The 17,623-nt window shown below is 43.6% G+C and overlaps 2 protein-coding genes across 8 annotated transcripts in view; one reads left to right on the forward strand and one right to left on the reverse strand.

The window, feature by feature from the left end:
* The window catches only part of LOC146176332 (uncharacterized), a 28,336-nt gene extending 21,775 nt beyond the window's left edge, over positions 1-6,561 (forward strand). For all 3 annotated transcript variants that reach the window (XM_084582680.1, XM_084582678.1, XM_084582679.1), the window contains 4 exons: positions 321-725; positions 3,617-3,768; positions 4,182-4,342; positions 5,564-6,561. In XM_084582680.1, coding sequence (XP_084438806.1) covers positions 321-725; positions 3,617-3,768; positions 4,182-4,342; positions 5,564-5,688 — 843 coding nt within the window. In that variant the 3' untranslated portion in view covers positions 5,689-6,561. The remainder of the gene's footprint in view (positions 1-320; positions 726-3,616; positions 3,769-4,181; positions 4,343-5,563) is intronic.
* Positions 6,553-15,328, reverse strand: cin (Molybdenum cofactor synthesis protein cinnamon). Of its 5 annotated transcripts, none has more exons than XM_084582683.1 (20): positions 15,234-15,328; positions 15,004-15,068; positions 14,356-14,434; positions 14,109-14,166; positions 13,929-14,021; positions 13,748-13,842; positions 13,592-13,658; positions 13,430-13,525; positions 13,155-13,185; positions 12,932-13,081; positions 12,775-12,867; positions 12,561-12,616; positions 12,349-12,468; positions 12,199-12,257; positions 10,774-10,927; positions 10,569-10,690; positions 9,946-10,033; positions 9,807-9,880; positions 9,476-9,644; positions 6,553-8,990 (listed from the first exon to the last, which is right to left on the reverse strand). In XM_084582683.1, exons 2-20 carry the CDS (start codon positions 15,041-15,043, stop codon positions 8,760-8,762), a joined length of 1,875 nt encoding a protein of 624 aa, XP_084438809.1. In that variant the 5' UTR covers positions 15,044-15,068; positions 15,234-15,328; the 3' UTR covers positions 6,553-8,759. The 5 variants fall into 5 exon arrangements, with proteins under 5 accessions (XP_084438809.1, XP_084438808.1, XP_084438811.1 ...); XM_084582682.1 differs by having other exon boundaries at positions 13,155-13,188; XM_084582685.1 differs by lacking the exon at positions 14,356-14,434 and having other exon boundaries at positions 13,155-13,188; positions 15,234-15,306.
* Positions 15,329-17,623: the final 2,295 nt, after the last annotated feature.

Raw genomic sequence — 17,623 nt, forward strand, 5'->3', positions numbered from 1 at the left:
GCATCTCTCCTGTATCGAAACGTAGGTCATGTTTCTAAATTGCTGACAGTCAATTAACACATCTACTGAGGTGTCTGGTTGTGTGTCCTGTCAGAGAGATTGAGTGGGCAAGTTGCTTTGTAGAAATTTTACTTTTTCTTTTTCTTGGTTAATTATGCACGTTCTTCCTGCCATGTTGAAAAGTGTTAGCCTGCTTCTGCCTAGTCTGGTCTAAGGCCTGGCCTGGTCAGGTGATCTTTGTTACTGCTTTTTGCCTCTGCTTCACGACAGTACTCGCGTGATGTGAGTACAGCAAGCAAATAAACAGGCCTGTTTTCCAGGCCCATGGGACGCACCAGCGTACTGACAGTGACCCCACGACCGCCTACCGATCCCAGCAGCACTCTGTGTCTGATGGAGAGAGCCGGCACCGGTCACCGCGAGTGCAACAAAAACAGCAGCCAGCCGGTGCGGCATCTTACATTTCCGACGGGGACGATGATGCCCGCACGGGCTCTCCAGTCCAATTTGGCCGTTCTGCATCCTTTGGTGGCCACCGTGACCTCGCCCTAACTCCGGCTGCACCCGATCGGCCGCACAGGGGTCGCAGTGCAGCCACTGCAACAGGCAGTTCCCTGTCCCGGGGCGACACATTCCTCAAGGGAGGAGGCAGCGGAGGAGCAACAAGTGGTGCAAACTTTGCACGGAGTGGACGCAAGGCCGAGAGGCAGTCTGGTGATGGGGAGGTGGGTGATACGAACAGAGGCAGTTTGAAGTCAAAGCCTAGGCCCATATTCTGAGTTTGCGTCGTTATCGAAAGTGTCACTATCTCCCCGACCGCGAGTCATCCGATTAGTGGAAACACTGGAAACGGGTGTCCGCTGGATGTTTTGCTCCGACGTCTCTACCAATCAGATGACTCTAGGTCCTAGAGATAACGATCAATGATGATGCAAACTCAGAATACTGACCCTGATGTTTTGAATGCTGTGCTGTTGGCTGGCTGTGAATTACCCGAAATTTGGACGCTACGAATGTCGCAGTTTTGCAGAAGATATCTGCTGTAGAATCCCGCTCTTGCACTCCTGGCTGCTGTGTTTTCTTGGCTTCCAAGTTTTCTTTGGTCAGATCTGTCCTGGCTTTCATAAAAACCCATGCTATACGCGAACCCGGTTGTTATGCCAACTTTACTGTCTGGTAAATCGAGATGCATATCTCCTTACAATAGCGGTTTACACCATACCGGTATTTTGACAGCTTCGTGCGTACGGCATGGCAACAGCGTATTGGCCAAAGCAGGACGCAACACTCCATTGGCACTTAATCACCAGTGTATATTCCGTGGTTTTCAGTGGGCTGCATCCTCTCCGACGCTTTGCACACTTGAGATTTTTTTTGTGCCTGTTGGTGCAGTTACAGCGGTGCTGCGTCGCGAGCGCAAAATGGCCAAAAGAGCAAAAACAGAACTGCCATGGCAAATGCTGCACAGGTAGTGCTGTATGCAATGCAAGGTTGGTTTATAGGGCTCGTCAACCTAAAGCTGCAGTGGTTATGAAACAACTTGGTACAGTTTCGTTGGTTAGTTTAAGGTTTTTGTTCCTGTTGTCTGCTTTTAACATGGCAGTGTAAGGGGTGCTTTTCTGTCAAAAATTTTGGCATCGACGTTGCGAGCAAAAAATCGTGAGCATGCTTCTTAACAGGTGGTAGTTGGCAGGTGACCTAACTGAGCAGCGATTGGTTGGTTTTCTGTGTGATGTCATGAGAGCACATGTCGTGGCGAAGTTAACAGAAGCTATCAGCTCTGGCAGCTCCTTTCATTTGGGAGGATGAGGTGGGAATCAAACCTTCTGGGACCCTCAGATCCTGTGAGTGAAAAATAATGGGCATGGCTCTGGCAGGTGGCAGCAGGCAACCTAGCAAGGTTGCAGTGATTGATCAGAGGGACAATGGCCGATTTGGCAGGAGCTGCCAACTCTGGCTTCTCATTTCAGATAGGTGGGTAAGGGGAATCGAATCCTCCTGGAACCTTGCATTCTGAGTCAGACATGTTACCCTAGGCCATGCAGGCACATTCTTACGGCTTGGCCAAGCGCAGTTTAATGTTTATGCTGAAAAAGGTCTTTCACGTAATGTACAGTAGTAGCTTACAACTTTGTACTAAAGAGCATGTGCGAGATAACAGAGGCTCAAATTGGAGGATTAGTGGAGTGGCAAAGCGCATGTACGTGAATGAAGATTCACAACGCCAGCCGTGGAAGTTGACGTTATTGCATCCTACCCTTAAAGGCGGGGCTCAAGTGTTCTCTCAAATTCTTTTTCCCCCCCTCTCCACACATTTAGAGCAGTGCTTCTATGCGCTTGACAGTGTAAAGCTGCTGTCTCGAGACAGTGCCTCATGATTTGTCACAATATGTGTGAAATGCGAATGTCAGTGTCAGAGGACAGATTCGAGGAAATATCCACAGTAACGAACAAGGCGAGTTATAAACGAAGGGCTGAATAGCAGCCATACCCTGCCGAGATGTTATTGGACCAGGGTGAAACTAATAATAATTATAATAATAATAATAATAATAATAATAATAATAATGATAATGATAATAATTGGTTTACAAGAGAGGTTTACATTTGTTCTGTGGACACCTGAACCATGCAGTAAGGGAAGGGAGGAAGTTGGAAGTCAAAGTGGAAAGAGAGAAAGAGGAGCTCTAGTAGAGGGCTACATAGTTTCTACCCCCCGGGGATATTTCACGTGTGCTGAGATCGCACAGCACACCACGCCTCTCCGTTTCGCCTCCATCGAAACGCAGCCACCACGATCGGGATCGAACCCAGGTACTCCGGCACAGTAGTCGGCCATCTTATCACTGCACCACCGTGGTGGAGCAGTGAAAAAAATGAATGGCAGCCACAGTGAAAGAGACAGAGAGCAACCAGTGGGTGACGAGGCATTTTCAATCATTTGCCTGTGAATCAAACTACTGGACCAATGATTGCAGTTTCGCCATATCGCCATGCTGTCATATTGAAGTCTTGGCTGCCAGAGGAGTGAGTGAGGAGATCATTGGGGGGGTGTCAGAAGAAAGTGAAAATTTGAGTTTTCTCTGCCTCGGAGAGCGCATGGCTGTAGTGTTTTGCAGAGATGAGCATAATGGTCCAATTTAAGCGCTGCACTTGTTTTTCCATCAAACTTCCTGCACAGGTCAGGAAGTAAGATCAGTGCTCTTTATAAACAGAACCGTGTAGTTTTTGTCATCCAGTACGAAATATGTAAATGCATTTATAAGAGCGTCACTGAAGAATTTCTCCAGTGTGTGCTAATTAATGAGAAGTTGGAGTAAGTGCTGAAATCATTATCTTAGAGTCTTCTACATGCCCCATCCTGAAATATGAAGCTATGAACTTGCACCATTACTTATTGTTGTGTTTGCAGTAGCCATATTTTAATGTAGGCTAGATGCAGAAATGCCCGCGCCCGCTGCAATGTCGGCACCACACGTTATAATAAGCTTCAGGGGGCCAAAACTAATCTGGAGCCTTCTGTCATTGGGATGTTAAACCAAACAACTTATTCATGTTACTCGAATTGTTACTCTTGCCAGTAAATAAGTTTAGCAAACTGTCTTGGCACCTGCAGAGTAAGACCCCGACGGAGAATGGTGTCAAGACACCGTCCACAACGCCGGGCAGGCGGGAACTGTCGGCATTGGACAGCCTGGTGATCACGGCCATACACCAGCTGTCGGGCAAACTGCGGACCAGCGCTCGCACGCTCATAGAGAAGGAAAGGTAAACAAGTGCACTCTCTCTCCTGCTATTATTAGTACTGCAGTGACAGTGTGCAGCCCAACATAGGGCCAGCACATTTCCAATACAATATATATCAGCACAAGAAACTTAATCAGAATACCTGGTTTTATCAAATTTGGTCAAAAATTAGGAAAAATAGCTTTAAGAACCATGTCCTCCCCTCTTAAGATTCATTTCGAAACGAGATAGTAAATGTCCCACTTCCATTTTTCTAGCATACCCTTTATCTTTTATTTGAGCTGATACTAGCATTGTGGAGTACTAGCCCTGCAAATGTAATTATGTATCATGCTGCGTATGAGGCTTTCTCTAGTAGGATGAATAATGTGTACTTCATCATGTCAGAGCTGTTATGCCGATTCATTTTTTCACGGGCCTCTTTTTTTTTGCAGGCTGAAGTACCCAGAAAACAGCGACTTCAGGCTCATGTTGGAAGAGGTCCTCCCGAGGGTTGTTGATAGGCGGCCCAGCGACTCTCCAACTGACGGCAACCTGACGAGGGAGCTTTCTAGTATACTGAAAAATCTCAAAAGGATCGAACAAAGTCTTGAAGGTGAGTATCATTGACCTTGTAGTGCATCACTGTATAGTTTTGCACCACTCAGGTGCACCTCGAACCGCGTTCTGTGCTCTCGAAAACAACCCAGAAGGAAGCGTGCAGTGTCTGCGACATTTCAATCCCAAGGCATTTTGATGGGTATAAAGCGGCTGTGGAAAAAGTGCTTTTTGAGCAAGCTGTCTCGCTTCCAGAAAGCGTAGCATGGAAATGGCTTGATGGATTTTCGTGAGGTTTGTTGCATTGTATTCCTTGGTAAATTCGTTACGCAGTGCCATTCTCACATTTTTAAAATATGGTCTCATTTTTAAAAAAATATTTTAACATAGTGAAAATGAGTGAGTCATGCAAGCATGGATGTTGTGTTCTTGCTAAAAAGAAGTCAGGCTGATAAAAAGATTTGGAGAATGTCACTGCATGAGCTATTCTTATGGCTGAACTTCAAAAGCAGCTGCGGGCTCCTCCTACCTCGTTTTGTTGCCATGCCAGGCTTTCTGCAAGTCTGGTATAATGCATGTAAACATTTCTGCGGGACTTTGCACACACGGTTGGGAAAGTCCCTCTCTACAAAACAGCCCCTTCGAGTTTTGAGAATGCTTCACTGCGTAGTTCTCAAGCATTGCAGTGAAGCACGCAGTGTGGCGGAACTGCGGTGAATTAGAAAATTTTTGGTGTATCTGTAATTTTTGAATATCTGGAAAGTTTTGAATATCAGTTTTTTCGAATACGAATCGAATACCAACCGTATTTGATTCATATTCCGAAATTTTGAAGCAACTTTTTTTTTACATGCATGATTTTTTTGCAAAATTCTTCCAAGTTGTTGCATGTTATCTGTGGTGCCGAATCAGATTAGCTATGTCTGACAAAGTCCATCACAAAGTATTGTTTAGTCTTAGAGCAAGGTATCGCTCCTCTCCTGTCACTGAGAGAAATGATATACGATGTGAATGCAGCCACAATATCATTCAGTAACACGGATATTGTGTTTTCCTCAACTTTACAATTGTGTGCGAATTGTTGAGCCAGCAACTAAAAGATCGTGGGCAACCTCATTTCTCTAACAACCGTTACATTATCACGCGACGGGGCAAAGTGCTAATCCGTAGTTCGAGCTGTTGGTTTGAAGGTGATAGTTAGATAGTTAAATGGCAGTTAGTATTGTCAGTGTGCATCTTGCCATTCCGAAGTTCTTTGTTCATTCAACCTCTTTTCCAGTGCTGAACTCTCTGGCCCCTTCCCAAGGCGATAGTCCATCAGAGGCCATCCAAGAGACCGCTACCAGAACAGCAGTCACCGCCCCCCAGAAGCCAAGGAGCGGCTTCTTCTATGTGGACGTTTGAGAGTCCTTTGCCAATTCCGGTTCCGTTCACCGACAGGAAGTCTGTCGCCATGTTGTGCACCTTTTATAGGGAGGGGAGGAGGGCAAAGCCATTTTTATTTTATACTTTCTCTGAAGGGCATACACTGATGTTCGGCTACTCACGTTTGTTTCCTCTGCTGGTTTCAGTTTGTCACTTTTTGTCGAGACGCAGCGTGACTCGTTTGGAAGAGAATCTGAAGGTTGTATTTTTTTTTTTGCAGCGTTTCAAGGACAGCTAAGGTTTTTTCGGAATGTGTTATCTCACTAGGGCATATCCTGTAAAGCACCAGTTTTTAAAACTTATTTATAATTTTTTTATTTCGCCGAGCTGCTACCCCCATAGTCATTTTGTTGGTGGCCCGTGTACAAAAATTGGCCGCATCTGCCATTGTTAACTATAACAAACCTGCCCGCGCCGTTTTTGTTTGCGAGCTGAAGTCTATAGCAAATCTCAGGCTATGCAGCCTTTGTACATAGACATGTAAATGAGAGGGGCGTGCGCTGCTTTGTGATACTTTAGCGTAAGCACATGCAAGCCTCTTGTGATGCGTGCATTGACTGTACGCGTTAATGTACATTGCTGTTGATATGCATAGGAGAAAGAGCTCCTTCAGCCCCGCTTCTCCTGTGCGCTGTTTTTTGAAATGCGAGCTTGGCATGTCGAAGTGTTTTGACACGGACCCTCATTCGAGATGAGAGGCTTGTGTTTCAAAGCACGTTATAGTAAAGGCAGCTCTCTAAGGAGTGGGATTGATTGCTTGTGCTGGTTTGCTTTTCCTGAGAAGGGGGGCATTGCTGGTGGTTTGCCATTTGGTTCATACAATAAAAGTCTTCCGAGTCAATGTTAAAAGAATTGTATTCCTTTTTATGGCTTATGGAAATGCACTTATACTTGTATGGACATTGTAAAAATTTGCTGTGGTTTAGCTTCAGTGTTTAACTGTTCTGCAAAGAACCGAAAACCTTCAAATTAACAAGGCTGGTGCCGGCCGCCACTTTGAATTGTACGGTTAAATTTACGTCAGAAATTACGGGACCGCGGAAATTCTTCGAATTATGCGGGATTTCGAACTATCGAGGTGTCACACTATAACCTTGAAAATTAAAATTCCGCAGCCTTGTCTTGGGGTTGTTAGCTTTGGACGGATATTGGTCTTGCTCGTTAGTAAATGCCACGAAGAAAGCGTGGTTTAGTGAAAGATGTGAATTTTAAACCGACCATCAAACGTAGCGAAACATGGCTATGACCATAGTAAAACAGTAACATGGCCATGGTAAACATGGCCATTGTAGAATAATGAGCATACGGAATAGCACAGTTGTGCAATATATGGGGAACTTGAAGAATGGTTTGCTGTATGCACTGCCATAATCAAAAAATAAATTTAGCTCGTATATTTATATATACTATATATATATGCTCTTGAAATTTTCTTTTTAATTTTATTGTTAGGTAAGTGATAACTAAAACTTAGAGCTTAATTTTCTCTTTGCATGAAGAAGCAGTGCAAAATAGTTTCTCATAACAGTGCTTACGAATGAGCAAATCAATGGCATTGCCTAAGCACGCATCACTTTGAAACAATTTTTTATCTAGTGTATTGTTTTCAGCAGGTGGTGCCTGAATACTAAAAAATTTTGAATTCCACCATCAGTCACTGTAATAAAACCTAAGTACTTTCACTGTAGACACTCTGAAGATTATACTGCACTCCAAATTTGGTCTTGGGTGCTACTAAAAGGAGTGCATGAGATATTGTGCACAAAATATGAAGTTCAGAGAAACTTGTGTGAAAGTTGCAAAAACATAGTGAAGGACGTCTGTTTCGGTAGTGAAATTTTCCGTTATTACTTCCTGGCAGTGTTAAAGGGCAAAGCCGGCCTTTGGGAGAAAAATCATAGGTCTACCACCTTGCTTAGGCCTGCCTGTGTGCCGGTGACAGTGATTTGACACATTACGAGTTTGAAGATAGTGCTTTTGCCAGTTTTTTTTCTTTTTTTAATTTCTCTATCATTTCCAGCTTGTATTTTTGTTTTTTTTTTTACAAATGAAAGAAATGGTCTTGGTTGCTGCCCAACCAACATAAAAACAGTTATTTAATAAAGTAGCATTTTTTTTTTACATGTGAGTCACTAATTTTTGATACATCAAACCAGAGTCCTTCAATATTGACTAAGTTAGGCTATTTATATGTCACATGCACACTGATGCTTAGCTCTCATAGAGGGAGAGCTGTTGCTCTTAATTTGTTCCTTGCATAAAGGGCATGTTAAAAGTGATTTTTAATTGCAACAAATGGCTGCCATGGCTGCAAAGAATCTGCAGCGTACTTATATATAAGCACTCACATCATGCAGTTTACTTTCTGCTGTTAGGCTGAAAACTTTATGCGTGAAACTTGACTGATACCCTATAAGTTCCAAAGATAGCCACTGATTCTTGTAAGGCACACACACACTAAAACCTTAGCTTTAAAGGCCACTTAAACCCTTACAGGTGCCATTTACCATTCTGACTGAAAAGAAATAGTATATCCAGGCCTCAAGAAAGGTTTCTAGTTAGTTTTTCCCAACAGAATACAACAATGGTCAAATTTCAAACACATCTACACAATTTCTTAGAAAATTTCATAGCAGTTGAATACTAATACATCAGGACCCATGAAATTAGCATTCCAGGGTTTGTGGAACCATTTTTCTTTTTTGAAGGATCACACTACGCAAGAAACTTAAAAAGAAACTGACATCAGTACTGTTCGGCGAAATGTGTGTGTTCAAAAATGGTGGACGACATGCTAACAAACTCATTGTTTTCAGAATCGTTACAGTGACTGGCTTTTGGCAGGTTCGAATTTAGAAGGGAAGGAAAGGCAATCGAGCTATCTTTTCGCCCTGTTTAAGATCTAATTTATGCTGTCAACAAGCTAACTAATATGTGTTATGGATTTTTATTGCTATGGAAAATGTAAAGAACGAAGGGTGCTTGAGGTAAGCAACACTAAACAAATTTAAATGCACAACTTGTGAATGCTGGTGAGTCAGTCATATTCTTCATATCATGTCGGTGACAAGAGCAGTCACACTTGTTCCGGCTGGAAGTGTCTGCCTTTCAGCCGTGGCCGGAGGAAGTACGAGCAGAGCGTTGGCTCCATGGAAGCTGAGAAGGCGGCTACTGATCTGATTTCCTGTGCTGTAGGCCACAGGGAGCTCAGAGTCCTCGGACCAGGTGACCACAGCCCTGTGGTACTCTGGGCGTGGGTCCAGACTTATGTCGCTGGCCAACTGCGCAAAAAGTTAGATGCGGTAAAGAGTTGTGTTACTACCTCGTTCAATATTGGTCGAAGCAGCTGCAATGATGGAACAGCCTAAACTGTCTTTTCTGAAAAGGCTATTTTTACAAACAAACAAAAAAATTTTAGTTCCATCACTTATAACTGAGACAAGACTAACAAAGAAGTTTTTGTTTGCACTTAACTTTTTCTTGTAGCAAAAGTTAAGTTTGGAGCTCGTAGTTCAAATCAATACTAATAGTGCTTATGGTTGCAGTCCCGACCTTACCTCTTTTTACGTTCCCACTAATCCTATTCTCAACTTTGTCAACTTGATGTTAGCTGGCAGTACATTGAAAGATTTAGTAACTTGTTCTCAGCATTATCCTAACATCCTGTTCCGTAATTTGCAGATTAAACAATAGCTCACTAAGTCTATTGCATCCGAGACAAAGCCATGATCCAAAATATATTCATCACAGTTGTGTCGTTAAACACCTTTGCTTTGATGGATGTTGGGTAGATCGCAGCATGTCCAGACATTTTCCTCAGGGCAGGCAGAACGTAGAGCTGGCACGTCACAGCTGCTGACACAGGGTTGCCAGGAAGACCAAAGATGAGCTTGCGTCTGCTGTCATAGTTGAGTGACGCAAATGCCGTTGGCTTCCTGCAAAGAAATGGTAAATAGTGCACACTTTTGTTTGGTGCTGACATCCAGGCTGTTCCAGCTAGAGTACACAATGTGTCACACGCACTTGTTACTAACTGGCAGCTGTGAGAAGGCCTTCTCACAAAATACAGCTATGCAATTGTGAGTTCCTTTACAAACCCGGGCTTCATGAAGACTCGTCCAAAGTGTACGGTGGCGGAGAATTCTTTAACCAGTACTTTCTTGAGAAGGTCCTGCAAAAATGACATATCGACATGCTGGGTACCATACCATGCTATTTTAACAGCGCGGCTTTTACCTTTTCTCCCATAGAGACGCCCCCTGACGAAACAACCACATCTGCAACTCCAAAAGCAGCCTTTAGTTTGTTAACATGGTCTTCATACCTGAAAGCACAATCCTACAACTATTAATGGCTCCAGCAAAATGTTGCTGTACTTCCTTTTCCAAAGCCTAGCTAATTTTGAAAGGGAAACTTGCTTTGGGTAGGGAGGTCCCTAGTGGACCAAACTTGTTGAGCGGCAAAGCATTACTAGGCTAAGACAATTCAGGTTTACGGAGCAAATAAATGGTTTGCTGTGCCTGCTGCAGTGGTTTTGTAGCTACTGTGTTTGGCGGTCAGCACAAGCACAGCCAAATGTTGCTGAGGCATTTAAAACCCATTAAAACAAAAACTAGCTGCATAATGTACACAAGCTGAGACACGACACACACGAACAGCAAGTCAGCACGTGGTTGGGCCCACTCCTCTTACTTAGGATACATATAGTCATATTGCAGGCCGCCCAATCAGCTACTGAGTTAACACACCCTCCACATGCCGTTTTACACACATGCATATTTCAAAAGCAGCCACAACTGTAGGTGGACTCATGCACAACTCGCAGATAAGAAATGGAATTTGTAGTTACTGAGACATACTCATCGGATGCGATTCCCGCGTCATGCGCTGGAAATCCTTTTTTTTCCAGAAGTGTAAGGAGCGTTGTCTTGTTGCTGTCTCTTATCTGCCCAGGCTTCAACACACTACCTGGAGCCACCAACTATTGAGAATAGAAAAGCAATTACACACCCGATTTCTAGCATTTTATCATGAAGCAGGCATGCCCAACAGAATCGGTACTACCTCATTTCCTGTGGACAGGACGGCTACTCGAGGCAGCTTGTACACACTGACGCTGGTGGCACCAACAGTGGCCAAAAGGCCTAAGTCGCTGGGGCCAAGCTTGGTCCTTTGAGCCAAAATGCGCTGATCCTTTTCAATGTCTGACCCCACCCACCTGCGAGAAAGGACATGTTATGAGACACGAGAGCTTCCCCATAGGTTGCTCTGCTTTTCTGCTCATATAGTCTGCTTGGCCCACTCCCTAGAGTCTGCCAACCTGCCATTTCTTTACCCTCTACTCACAATATGCAAATAAATTACACATGGGAAAGTTGGAATGCTGAAGCAGTATGAATAAATTGCGAACTTTGACAGGTTTACCTAAGAGCTAGCTCTGTGCTTTCGTGCAAGAAACCACAATTTCTTTCAGTAAGTTGGGGAATTCAGAGACAGAGCTTATCGTCAAACTAAAGCTTAAGTGCGCCCAAATTAGTAACCATGATGATACTGCCTTCCTTTTCACATGGCAGTACACAGGATGTTAATAGTAGTTACTTCCTTATTACACACTTTATGCTTTCACTTGCATCTGACAAGCCTGTTCCTATGAAAGCAGCTTTCTTTTTTTGTCATGCATTTTTGGACACCCTCATTCATATTTAACTCTAAGGGAGTGAAAACTAACGAGCCAATGAAGGAGGAAACAAAGGGGCTACCAGCATTGCAGGTTATATGTTTTACATTTCTCAAATTTTTACAGTTTGTCGCCCCTTATGCTTCGCGCACATGAAAACACAAGTAAGTTTGCTAACTTTACTCAAGAGAATGGACGTATGTGAGAGATATTCACACAGTAGCTGATAAGTACAGCTAAATACAGGTCAGCTACGCAAGACTAGTATTGCATAACTTTCCCTAGAGTCGGTTCAAATAATCTAGCAACAAGTAAAATGTGCTACCACTGGACAGGAGTGAAAGCCTAAGGAATGACACAAATACAATTTAGTTACCATACTATTACTTCAGTAACTAAGTAGCATGAATTAGTATAAAACCTTGTGTCAAAACAAAAAGTACACCACACCAGGGGCCGAATTATGCTCCAGTCACATCACCTGTCACAAACCGATTGGCTAACTGCATTCCTATTGGTCGATTCTGACTGCCAGACCTATTGACTAATAGGAGTAGGGGCTGATTGACAAATTTGAGACAGTTTTTACGATGTGATTGGAGAGTAATTCAGCCCAAATTGCTTAAATGATTTGGGGTATAAATTATAAATGTGAAATACTGCATGTTCTTGTCAGTAACCAGTGTTTGCCGCTTAGCCTTGCCTCAAATATATTTTAGATTAGCAGCTAGCTAACACTAAATGGCTAACAGTGTACGCACAGTTGTACGAGTATGTTTTCTAGTGTAATAGAAATTCACTGCACAGCATACCGAATATCCTGTCCAACAGTGGGAGCCTTTAGTATGTTCACTTCAACCTCTTGGGAACCCTAGAAAGAAAAAAAATGTGGTTGGCGCTGAGTTAGTTGTTTCATTCATCATAGTAGAGGCAGACTCAATTTACAAAGGTTGTCTACTTGCATCTTCTGAGGCATGAACGAGCTCGGTGTCTTCTACCTGTACCACAGCATTACAGGGCTCGGGAACAGGTGCCCCCGTGCTTATCCTGGTGCACTGTCCAGGTTCAACTCGTTTGGTAGGCTTAATTAAAAAGTGCACCCAAGAAAAATAGTGACATGTAAGACTTCTAGTAAAACACAATCTACTTAGCTTTGTTAATGAGCAAAGCTTACATTGGAACCTGCTGGTACTGCATCCACTACTTGTCGTGGTCCATCACCATCAGATGCTGCCACATAAAGAATGCACATTGAAGTCGTATAACATTCATTGGCTTCGAGCTCTAGAAGTTACATACTGTACAACTCTAAGTAGTAACTCAGTGTCACAGAGACAAAATAGAAGTAATCTGCAACAAAACTCTGTGTGCTCCTTCCCCAGCCTTACCAATAACAGCGTAGCCATCTTTGATTGAGGCTGGAAATGGTGGAAGAGCATCTGGGGCATGCACATCCTCGGCCAATACTCGTCCGCAAGCAACTGCAAGCATATTCGAAATGCCGAGTAAGCTGACCGTTCCGGTCATAAACCGCTATCGGGCTACCTTGAAATGAAACCAGCTCGGTGTCCAGCTCATCACACAAGTCCGTGACAATAGCTTGAGCGTCAGCAACTGCTATTAATGGGTACGGAGACTGCCTCGGCCGAGAGGCAACTGTGGTGTTGAGCGATTCTTCAGCCGTGCACTGACACCCTTAGTAAGGAAACGATAATACATGTGAGTACAACCAGAATGCTCAGGCAAGTTTGAATGAAAAGTAGCTCACCATGGAACTTTGCAGAAGCTGTAGGTCCAGACTGCTGTAGGCATGAGAAGCGAGGGTTTCTGGTTTAGACCTTAAAATAAAACTGCTACAAAAAGCTTTCTTGGTGACGAGACCGTGACATGATAATTGCCAACAAAAGTTTTGTGAATATCGTCTTGATATACATGAACTGCTTCTTTTGAAAGGTAGGACACGAAGTGCATGATCGTATTTTCTCGTGTAGTAAGAGCAAGCATCCAGAGATCAATGAAAATGGGAGAACAGCAGGAACACACCGATATCAAACCATGAAGCTTATCTGTCTTGGCTTTTCGCTCTTGTAGCTGGTCGACAGCATGTGGAATAGCAGGACTTGCAAATTCAAAGCACTCCTATAAGAAAACATCAACACACATTAAGAACTGCTAACATTTCAAAAATTTCCTGTCGAGACTCACCTGTGCACCTTTCCGGCTGCCTGGAAGGTTAATTATGAGAGTTTGGTTCCGAATGCCACATATTAGCCTGATAACAATCACACGAGCAAGTTATATGTTTTCGAACAGTGTATAAGCTTACAGTAAGGCAGAACAAAGTGCATAAGGAAACCTTGCCTCGACAGCATGGCCATTGGTGTGACAGTCAGCGACTTCTGAATAATTGCAATTGTGATGCCCGGTGCTTCCTTCATTATTACTGCTCTTGTGGCCTGCGCAGTACAGAAAAACAAAACGTTATGCCTGTGACAGATAACATGATGAAACAATAAGAAAGAATATAGAGGCCAGCTAGTACCTCTGGTGTAACATCTCTAGCTGAGAAGCCTGTGCCACCAGTTGTAAGAATAAGGTCAAGTTTTTCTGTGTCGCTCCAGCTTACAAGTGCCCTCTGCAAACAAGCGAACGCACAAATGCTGTCGCACAATACAGTGGCATATAGAGTAAAGCGAAATTGAACAGTTCATTGCCTGGCTACCTTGATCTCTTCAGCGTCATCCGGTACACACTGTCGTATCACTACTACCCCATTTATTCTGAAAAGAAGCAAACACATTACAATAAGCGAAAATGATCATGTCAGCGCAGACCTAATGCAAAGCATGATAGGTGTTTGGTTTGGTTTGGTTTGTGAGGTGTAACGTCCCAAAACGACTCAGGCTATGAGAGACGCCGTAGTAGAGGACATGATAGTGGAGTGGAGGACACGATAGGTGTATACACACAGCTTTTTTGAGTTGACCATTTCTTCCAGATTTCTGCCGCTGGTGTCTTCTGCTCGGCCTTGGGAGCACCTGTCGCTAACTTAAAAAAAAAAAAAAAAAGAAGAAGAAGAAGAAATAAAAGAAATAGAAGCAAGTAATGCCACAACAAGGAAAATACATCTTCGCGCCTGCGCACGATGTTACCATAAAGCAGGAGTTAGTCGCATTTGTTTGATTGTTGTGATATTTAACCGAGGTAAACCTTTCAAACTTCGGTCATTAAGTAATGCGCTTTTTAAAAAGTAATTGGTTAACGTTAGCACATATCTCTAACGCCAGTGTAATATCGGGAGCAAAGTGGCGTGTAACCAATCGGCGCGTGGCTCACGGTTCTTGCGGCATCGCTTTTGCCATACCGGAGGGCCGCGGATCGCAACGTATTACGTTCCTACACGTCTCTTAATAAACATTGTTACATCCTTGCCTGTCTTGAGAGCAGGCATTTCCAGTAAGAGGCGCGGCAATGAACTCTAACCGAAGCCGGAGTGACACCACTATTTCTCCCGACAGTAGGTGCACGCCGTGCGTGCGTCAACGCCTCTACTTTCAGGCAAGTAAGTTTTGGTTAGTTATTTTGCGTGCTCGCTGACCCTTTCACGGCATGCCCACCTGTAAGGATGCCCGTCCTTATGAAGTATCCGTCATCCATTTCAAGCTTGACTCACGTGGATTATCTGAAAATAGTGACTTTTTATGAGCAAAATCTCAACACAGCCATAAGGGCTATGTCTGCTCTAACATGATAGCAGTGTTGCAACGTTAAACAAGTGCACCCAACAAAACACGCCTATTAAGTCGCTTATCAGCGCCACGTATCATATCTGCATAAAGATATTTACCGTCGCGCGTCCGCTGTTTGCTGTCTGCTACTGTCTGCGCCCGCACAAAAAATGACTCAGACCTTGCACAGCTTGTCAAATGTGGTATAAATAACGGCGCTAGCAAACAGCTGAATATTTGTAACTTTTAGTTATTCTAAACGGCCTGCTTAATAACAAAAACTTATTGTAATGTAAAATAAAAATTAAAACTCGCAGTTAATATTAAGTTTTTATTTTTTACGTTGCTTTTTATGTCCGAGCAGCGCAATCAAAATACGGCCGCGCGCGATTTTCAAATAGCAAAAAAAAAAAAAAAAAAAAAAAAAAAAAAAAAAAAAAGAAAAAAAAAAAGGAAGATAATTACGTTTGAAACCGCAATTCGAAATTTTGCAAAAGGAAGAGTCACACTGATACCTGCGGCTGCCACGGCCATAAAAATCTTACGAAACTTTTCATACATCCATCAGATCACATTGGTCTGGGTCACCGTGGTCTGGGTCCCCGCCCATTCAAATCATCCTGTAAACGAGGCGGAGCACTAACTTGCCCGAGGTTTCGTCGTTAACCGGGAAGTGCGTACCCCGAGCTCAGGTCGGCCAAAGGGCAACAAATCACAACCCAATTCAATAAAGACAAACAAATATTTCCAGAGTCCATATATCACTGAGTAAAGCACAAGTCAGCTGGCGGCAGCTCCAAACGAACACTTTCAATAATTCCCAGAGGAGTATAGCCCCGTCTGTCCTCCAAAAGACAGACATGCCACCTTATACTAGTGTAATCAAGACAAGCCACCGGATAGTCAACAGCTCTCTACCTAATTGCAGTTGGAGTCCGAGTTGCTCAGCAGACCCAGAGGTTCAACTCCGAGTCACAGAGCGAGCCGAAGAGGTCGCCGACAGACATCATACCTCGAGGAGGGAAACACTCCCCAACCCACGCCTAAAACCTCTTCTTAGGTTTTCTTCCTCCTCCTTACATCTACGCACTCCCACAGTACAAATGAAATAAATTGGCGTGAAGGGACTCCGCGCGGCACAGCCACCACCAGGGGTTTCCCCAGGAGTTCAAATTAGAGGGGTGTCTAAGCTTCTAAAGGAAATAGAGAGGGGGGGGGGGGGGGCGGGGTACTGTAGAGAAGAAGTGCAGTCATTCTTATTTATTTTTTTTTTGTCATTGGTGTGTCGTGTGATTTCGACACTCGTGAGAAATTCTGCGAACAATTACTTCACTTTACACAAGAATAAAGGTCGCATTTATGAACAGAATAATTAAAAACATTGGGAATTCGAATCCACGTTCAACGCTGTACACACAAGCAGGTGTATATTAGAGCCTGGATATCAGCCACGAGGTTTTGCGCTACACTGACATATTTAGATATGAATTTACGGCTGCTGGACACAAGAATTGGTTGAATATGTGCACAGGCACTTTGCACGTCCTCACCATAACCACTCGATAACTAGCAAAATAAATCTAAACCAAGGCGTGAACATCTATATAGTACTCGAGTTTCTACTAATAAAACAAATCTTAGCCGCCAGAAATAACTGATGGTCACGGCGAAAAGCGCTTTAATACTGACGTTCCGGCCGGGACCCGGCCTTTGTGTATATATATATATATATATATATATATATATATATATATATATATATCATACATGGCAAAATTACATTTGAAAAGGAATTAAATTAAATTACTAATTACTTTGACTAAAATCGCAGAAAAGTAATGAAATTACATTACTCATTACAGCTCCCAAACAGCAATGAAATTTCTTTACAATTACTTATACCGAGTAATTCAATTACTTTTAAATTACTTTCTAGTTTCCGTCCATGCAAAAATTAAGTAAAGCTAGTAAACAAAGCAACAACTTGTTCTCTAGACGCGAAGCACACGCATTCCCGCCGAATTCCTTCCCAGGGAGCTATTCCGTTCTTCTTTGCTACAGCACTTGCGATTACAAAAACAAGGCAACCAAACAGAAGCATAGTCGAACTGTCGTGAGATGACCGGTTGATCCCAACGTCTTCCTGACCGGGATCTGTCTCCACCATGTGAAGGGCCCGAAGAAGCTAGGTTACTTATTGCTTCCGCAGTCCCAAGAATCGACGTCGGCACCTTGTGCTCACTGCTCAGTAATGCTCAAGCCACGGTGGCTCCTGCCATAGACCCTTGCGACTTCCCTCGCCCCATGGCGACGAGTGTAACCATGCACCACGGTGCCTTAGTCTACGCAACAGGGAGTGCCACTTCGCCGCGCTTCCAACTAGTTTTCAACTACGGTATTCTTGCACCATCTGCCTTGTGGTATTCCTTGGCGCCTTATATCGTCCTGCTTTGGGAATGGTTGCCATGGGATAGCCACAGTGACCCTGTTACACACGAGGTCTCAGACG

Source organism: Amblyomma maculatum, chromosome 10 (genome assembly GCF_055883805.1).
Source record: "Amblyomma maculatum isolate TAMU_Amacu chromosome 10, ASM5588380v1, whole genome shotgun sequence".
Lineage (NCBI taxonomy): Eukaryota > Metazoa > Arthropoda > Arachnida > Ixodida > Ixodidae > Amblyomma > Amblyomma maculatum.